Source organism: Gossypium arboreum, chromosome 6 (genome assembly GCF_025698485.1).
Source record: "Gossypium arboreum isolate Shixiya-1 chromosome 6, ASM2569848v2, whole genome shotgun sequence".
In the NCBI taxonomy this organism is placed as follows: domain Eukaryota; kingdom Viridiplantae; phylum Streptophyta; class Magnoliopsida; order Malvales; family Malvaceae; genus Gossypium; species Gossypium arboreum.
The window spans coordinates 54635946-54644030 of NC_069075.1; the positions used below are offsets into that span (position 1 = coordinate 54635946).

The following is an 8085-nucleotide window of genomic DNA, read 5'->3' on the forward strand; positions in this document are numbered from 1 at the left end:
CACGGCCTAGCATTCGGGCGTGTGATTTGGCCGTGTGATCTTAAATTGAAGCTGACGCCATAAACAGATATTTACACGACCTGGAGACACGAGCGTGTGACCCTGTTTTATGAAAAATTTCTAAAGTTCACAGTTTAGTCCCGAACTACCCCTGATGTATGCTTTGGGCCTCGTAGGCCCGTAATAGGGACACGTTGCATGCGTATTACAGTTTTGTATTTAAAAGATATTTTATGGTTCAGTTTTGTATGTATGTTTACGTTTTAGCCTGATAATACCCTGTACTCGTCCCGGCGTCAGATGCGGCTAAGAGGTGTTACATTTATTGGTATTAGAAACAGGTTTAGTCAGTTCTAGGACTACATAGTAAGTGTAAGAGTTTAGCTATACATGCCATACGTATATTTTGATAGTGTGACAACTCCTGACAATTTAAATTGTGTTTTATATAGTAAATGGATCCCGAACGACCAGTTGCTGATAATGTAGCCTGCTCCCATTGAAGGAGCAGTGCCATCTGATAGTAGACCCAAGACAATTAATAGAGGAGAAGGAGGCAGAATAGCCTTTCTCCACATGATGAATAATTGGTACACTGAGTTTGTTCGGACAAACCCGAGTGTCTAACATCCCCCAGCCCCGCCTATTCCTCGGCCTACCCCTGTAGCCCCTCGAGTTGTTGAAATAGTGAGGAGGGGAAAGCCCACAGTTGACAAGATTAGAAAGCAATGAGCTGAATAGTTCCGAGCTAACATAGATGATGATCCAGAAAGAGCAGAGTTTTGGCTCGATAACACCAACTGAGTCTTTGATGGGTTTTCATGCACACCAGAAGAGTACATGAAGTGTGTAGTATCACTTCTAAGAGATTCGGCATAGCAGTTGTGGAACACCCTCGTATCAATTGTGCCGAGAGAGAAAGTGACTTGGGAGTTTTTCCCAAAGGAATTGTGCAAGAAGTATATCATCAAAGGTTTATGGATCAAAAGAGAAAGGACTTCCTCAAGTTGAAATAGGGTAAAATGACAGCTACCGAGTATAAACGTGAGTTTATGAGGCTTAGCAAATACGCTCGAAAATGTGTATCTTCTGAAGCCATCATGTGTAAAAGATTTGAGGACAGGTTGAACGAAGACATCCGATTGTTGGTTGGTATCCTTGAGTTGAAAGAGTTTGTTATGTTTGTTGAGAGAGCATGCAAGTCTAAAGAATTGGCTAAAGAAAAGCAGAAAACTGATATGGAGTCTCGAGACTCGAGGAAGAGGAAATAGAGAAAATCTTTTCAATCTTCATCTAAGAATTCGAGAGAGTTTACTACTCCATCTAATGCCTCTTCTGTATATTTGAGCAAGAATAGGAGTAAACAACACTCAGTTCCGAAAGCTCAGACTACCTCAATTGCTAGTGTCGGGAATGCCCGACCCGATAGATCAAGATGTCCCTAATATGGGAGATGCCACTTCGGCGAGTGTCGAGGGAGTGATAGAACTTGTTTTAAGTGTGGTTCCCTTGATCACTTTGTTAAGGATTGCCCTGAGAAGACGGAAAGAGGAAATTTTTAAGGAATAAGGCTAGATAGCACTGCTAATAAGGGAAGACCTCAGAGGAATCTGGGTAGTGGACCTAGAGACCCGAGGGTAAGGCACCTGCGAGGACCTATGCCATTTGCACTAGCAAGGAGGCCTCGTCTCTTGATGTAATTACAAGTACATTTTCTATCTATGAAATTTTCATTGTTGCTTTGATTGATCCGGGGTCTACGAATTCGTACATTTGCATGAAGTTGGTGTCTGATATGAACTTGTTTCTTGAATCTACTGAGTTCGTAATAAAGGTAGGCAAGTATGTGTTAGTTGATAAAGTGCATAAAAATTTCCCTTTAATGATTAGAGGTCATTCTTTTCTGGCTAATCTCATGCTATTACTGTTTGATGAATTTGATGTAATTCTTGGTATAGATTGGTTGACCACTCATGATGTGGTAGTAAATTGTGGAAGAAAGTTTATTGAACTGAAATGTGAGAATGATAATGTTTTTTGGGTTGAACCAGATGAATTAAATGGCATGCTTGCAGTGATTTCTTCCATGTCTGCTCAAAAATGTGTAAGAAAGAGGTACAAAGCTTACCTTGCCTTTGTATTGAACACTAAAGAGTCTGAGTTAAACATTGAGTCGATACCGATAGTATGTGAATATCCAGATGTGTTCCCGGAAGAATTACCGGGGTTACCTCTTATTAGGAAAGTAGAGTTCAGCATTATTAGGAAAGTAGAGTTCGGCATTGATTTGGCTCCTAGTACTGCGCCTATTTCAATTGCTCCGTATATGATGGCCCCAATAGAATTAAAAGAGTTGACGGTTCAGTTGCAAGAGTTGACTGATAAGGGTTTCGTAAGACCGAGCTTTTGACCTTGGGGTGCTTTCGTATTATTTGTGAACAAGAAAGATGGTCCGATGAGACTATATATAGATTATCGACAGCTCAACAAGGTGACAATAAAGAACAAGTATCCTTTGCCAAGGATTGAGGATCTATTTGATCAATTGAAGGGAGCCACGGTATTTTCAAAGATAAACCTGAGGTTCGGTTACTATCAGCTGCAGGTTAAAGAATCAGATGTGCCTAAGACTGCCTTCAGAATGAGGTATGGCCACTACGAATTCCTCGTTATGCCGTTTGGGTTAACAAATGCTCCTGGCATGTTCATGGATTTAATGAATAGAATATTTCAGCCTTATATGAATAAATTTGTTGTGGTGTTCATCGATGATATTCTGATTTATTCAAAAGATGAGGCAGAGTATGCTGGGCACTTGAGAACTATTTTACAGACTTTGAAGGACAAGCAGTTGTATGCCAAGTTCAGTAAAAGCAAATTTTGGCTTCGTGAAGTTGGGGTTTTAAGACACATTGTTTCGAGAGATGGTATTAGAGTTGACTCGAGTAAGATTTCAGACATTGTTGACTGGAAATCGTCGAAGAATGTGACTGAGGTCAAAAGCTTTTTAGGCTTCGCTGGCAATTACAGACGGTTTGTTAAAGGATTTTCGATGACACTCCAATGACGAGGTTGTTACAAAAGGATCTTAAGTTCGAATGGATAGGGAAGTGCGAACAAAGTTTTGAGAAATTGAAAGCTTTGTTGACTGAAGCTCCAGTGTTAGTTCAACCTGAGTCAGGAAAGGAGTTTGTGATCTTTAATGATGCATCCTTGAATGGTTTGGGATGTGTGCTTATGCAAGAAGGCAAAGTGATAGGCTATGCATTTAGACAATTGAAACCAAATGACAAAAATTACCCGACACATGATTTGGAACTAGCAGCCATTGTGTTTGCATTAAAGATTTGGAGACACCATTTATATGGAGAGACTTGCCCAATATTCATCAATCACAAGAGTTTGAAATACCAAATGACTCAAAAGGATTTCAATCTTAGGCAACGGAGATGGTTGGAGTTGATAAAAGATTACGAGTTAATAATCGACTATCATCCGGGAAAGGCAAATGTGGTTGCTAATTCCCTAAGTAGAAAATCTCTGTTTACTTTGAGAGCCATGGATGCTCGGATTGCTTTATCAAATTATGGTGCGGTTGTAGCAGAGTTAAGAGCTAGGCCGATTTTTCTTCAAGAAATTTGTGAAGCTCAGAGTAACGACAATGAATGGAAAGCTAAGAGAACTCAGCGTAAGTTGGGTTCTGAATCTGATTTTCGAATTGGTTTTGAATTTGATTTTCGGTTAGTCCGATGGTTTCTTGATGTTCCAAGATAGGATTTGTGTTTCTAATGATACTGAGTTGATTCATAAGATTTTGAACGAGGCATACAATGGTCGTCTATCAGTCACCCCAGTAGTATGAAAATGTACAACAACTTGAAGAAAATATATTGGTGGAATGGTATGAAGAGAGATATTTCTGAGTTTGTTGCGAGATGCTTAATTTGTCAACAAGTAAAAGCTGAGCACCAAGTACCTTGAAGATTACTATAGCCTATCATGGTTTTCGAGTGGAAATGGGACCGAATTACCATGGATTTTGTATCAGGCCTACCTTTGACACCGAGTAAGAAAGATGCGATGTGGGTTGTAGTTGATCGATTGTCGAAGTCGGCTCATTTTATCTTGGTACGTATCGACTACTCCCTTGACAAGTTGGTTGAGTTATATATTTCTAAAATTGTGAGACTTCACGGAATACCTTTATCGATCATATTGGCTAGAGATTCGAGGTTTACCTTACAATTTTCAAAAAGGTTGCAAGAAGCCTTGGGCACGAGATTGAATTTTGGTATTGCTTTCCATCCACAAACTGACGGCTAATCTAAGAGAGTAATTCAAACCTTAGAAGACATGTTGAGATGTTGTGTTCTATATTTCCAAGGTAGTTGGGAAAAGTACTTACCTTTGGTTGAGTTTGCCTAAACAACAGTTTTCAGACGAGTCTAAAAATGGCACCTTATGAAGCATTGTATGGCCGGAAGTGTCGAGCTCCCTTGTATTGGATAGAGATCAAGGAAAATAAATTGCACGGAGTTGACTTGGTTAAGAAAACCGAAGACAAAGTGAAAGTAATTACAGATTGTTTGAAAGTGGCATCGGATAGACAAAAGTCTTATGCGTATTTAAAAAGGAAAGAAATTGAGTTTCAAGTGGGTGATAAGGTATTTTTGAAAGTATCCTCATGGAAAAGGGTTCTGAGATTCAGCAGAAAAGGCAAGTTAAGTCATCGTTTCATAGGGCCTTACGAGATCATTGAAAGAATAGGACTGGTAGCTTATCGGTTGACTTTACTGTCAGAATTGGAAAAGATCCATGATGTATTCCATGTATCTATGTTGCGCCGCTATAGATCGGACCCCTCACATGTGATATCACAGACAGAAGTTGAGATTCAGCCGGACATGACTTATGGTGAAGAGCCAATCAAGATTTTGGATTGGGAGATCAAACAGTTGAAGAACAAGAATATCACCTTAGTAAAAGTGTTATGGCATAGGTATGGGATAAAGGAGGCTACCTGGGGGCCCGAGGAGGCCATGAGAAACCAATATACACACTTGCTTACCAGTAATATTTTTGAAAATGAAAATCCCTAAGGGGGAGAGTTATAACATCTTGAATTAGGGCCTAGTCAGAACAGTGGTTTCAAGACCACAAATTCGTGATAGAAATAATTATTTAATGGCTTTTATGAGGTCCATGATATATGTGCAAGCCTGTGTGAAAATATCGATGAGAAATTTTATCAATAAGGTGTCCAATTGAATTATTAGGACTCAATTGCAATAAGTGAAAAACATGTGTTCTAGTTTATTTAAGGGCTTAATTGTAGTGAGATTTGAAATTTGAAGTCATTATTTGGCAGTTAGACCATTATATGTCATTATGGACAAAAATGGACATAGGAGGGATAAAATCAAAGTTTTAATGGAAGGGCATTTTGTTCCATTGATTATTAAAAGAATTAAAAGGGAAAAATAGTCAAAATTTGTGTTCATCTTCATCCACCTTGGCCGATTATCATAAGGAAGCCATAGCTAGGGTTTCTTTCATCTTCAAGCTTAAAAATAAGTGCATCCTAGCCCCGTTTTTAATGTTTTTTATATATTTGAAATCCTCGTAGCTCGATTTAGCTATTTCTACCCTTAATTTGAGCTAGGGCTCATGTTCAAAAATATACCCCTGAATGACATGCTTGTGCTTTGATATCTAATAGAAGAATATGAAAGTTTGATGGGTGATAAATAACTTTTACTAGGTGGTTTTTGGTGAAATTGATAAAAAAGGACCTAATTGTAAAAGTTGTAAAAAAATATGTATAAATGTGTCAATAAATGAAAAATGTGGGTTAGTATAAGAGATAAAATGATGCGACTAGGCTTGAATAATGAGAAAATTGGGTACTTTTCATTTTACGAGCCTAAGGGTAATTTTGTAATTTTGTAAAGTTTTAGGGGCAAAATTATAATTTTTCCGCATCGTGAGTTTTGGACTAAATTAAATAGTGCATGTATTTAATGAGCTAAATGTCCTATTATAGATCAAGAGGGACGAGGGATTGACCTTGACTGAGGAAAAGGCAAGGTTGTGGATTAAATCGTAAATTGTCATATTTTGCACGAAGGTAAGTTGTGTGTAAGTAATTTAACAATTTCATTATCATGCGTTTAATAATTGATGCTCTATGTTATATGTATAAATGCTCTAATGAAGTTGGCTTGTGATGATTTAATGAAAGTTTGGTGATAGATTTATACTCGGAAGTCTTGGATGACCCTGAGGAATGCTTGGGATTCGGATAACAAGACACCACGATTTATGGAGCCAGTGTAAGACATTGTCTTGGACATGGCATCGACGTTTATATAAGAGCCAGTGTAAGACCATGTCTGGGACATGGCATCAGCATTGATATGTGTGCCAGTGTAAGACCATATCTGGGATATGGCATCGGCTGTAACACCCCTCACTTGTATCCAACTCCGAGATAGGGATCGAGGCGTTACCGGACTTAAACATTCACAAACATACAAAACCGGGTCACCAAATTTTGCCTAAAATTAAAACTTTTCAAATACATACATATCGTCCCTTATACAGGCCTTCGAGGCCTAAAACATACATCGGGGTGGTTTGGGACAAAACCAAAAACATTTGATAAACTTTGGGCAACTTAATAAATTTTCTTGCTTTGGAGAGTCACACGCCCATGTAGGTAGGGCCATGTGGTCACACACGCCCGTGTGGCTTGGGACACGTCCGTGTCCTCAGCCCATGTAACTCTATATTTATGACCTCAGTAAAATAATTTATACCACATGTCCAGGCCACACGCCTGTGTACTAGGCCGTGTCCACCACACGATTGAGACACGTGGCCATGTCTCTGCCCGTGTAGCTGACACTTAGGCTATTTTCCAGGCCTTATGTTGACCTTATTTTTCCCCTATACTTTTACACATCATAGGTACAAATTATAACATCAATTTAATGTTTAATCAACCTTTGGTGAAATTCAAATAAATAATTTGCATGTTGCCATACATGTGTTTATTACCCAACACTTAATCTCTACACATTCAACAATTGTCCATGTTCAATTATTATCATCTTACTTCCATAGCACACATTCACTCCATGGCCATGACCATCTCGAATTGTCCTGGGGCATTCATCATGTACGTGTCCCATATACTTCTCATACATAGTGAACAAGCATAATCACATAACCACATCACAAGACATTAACACATACCATGGACAAATAGGCTTACAAGCCAAAATCATTATAAGCCACATCTTACGGATATATACAATGAATTAATATAAGCCAACATCTTGGCCAAAATATAAAAACACATATCAATAACTATGTCCCTATACATGCCACTCAATTGAAGAAATTAAATTTCAACAATACTCCAAAGATGGTAGCTTGATAGTGTGAGGTTGCCACCAATGATCTCCAACCCAGAACCGACCTGAGGACACTAGAAGAAATGAAAGGGGGAGTAAGCTTTACGCTTAGTAAGTCCATATGAAAATAATAAGCATTATAACATTTTTCCTTAGGTAAAACAACTATAATTACACTTTTATTCATGTTCTGGTCAAGCTGTCTACTCGAGTCATACTCGAGTCATAAACTCATTAAGGATGTCAATAATATGAATTTTAACTTATAATTATTGTTTTACAATTTCTAGTGATTTTCCAAAGTTAAGACAGGGGAGTCTAGAATCACTCTAACTCTATCTCACAAGAATTCAAATATCTCATAATACATAATTCTTTTACTTACATCGTTCCCTTTATGTGAAACTAAACTCATTAAGTTTTAATTTCATATATTATTCATCCTTTAATTCATTTTCCATCATTTATGGTGATTTTTCAAACTTGGGCTACTACTGCTATTCAACACTGTTTCGGTGCAAAATCACAATAGCTATCATAATTTCATTATCACATTGATCATGGACTCATTATTTCATAAATCTCATATTCAATTACACAATATAAGTTAACATGATATTGCAACGCAATTCATAATCATGAGCATAAGGATGGTTCGTCTTTCAAA

At 38.0% G+C, this 8085-nt stretch overlaps 1 protein-coding gene across 1 annotated transcript; it reads left to right on the forward strand.

Annotated features, from left to right (window-relative positions):
• Positions 1-3558: 3558 nt before the first annotated feature.
• LOC108485187 (uncharacterized) lies at positions 3559-5099 on the forward strand. The gene is made up of 2 exons (XM_017789029.1): positions 3559-3740; positions 4694-5099. Exons 1-2 carry the CDS (start codon positions 3559-3561, stop codon positions 5097-5099), a joined length of 588 nt encoding a protein of 195 aa, XP_017644518.1.
• Positions 5100-8085: the final 2986 nt, after the last annotated feature.

Bases quoted from the DNA above. Each gene is read 5' to 3' on its own strand.
- LOC108485187 (XM_017789029.1), top strand. From the start codon at position 3,559: ATGGATGCTCGGATTGCTTTATCAAATTATGGTGCGGTTGTAGCAGAG. The intron at 3,741-4,693 runs GTTAGTCCGATG...CTCATGGAAAAG, and splicing joins GGTTTTGAATTTGATTTTCG to GGTTCTGAGATTCAGCAGAA.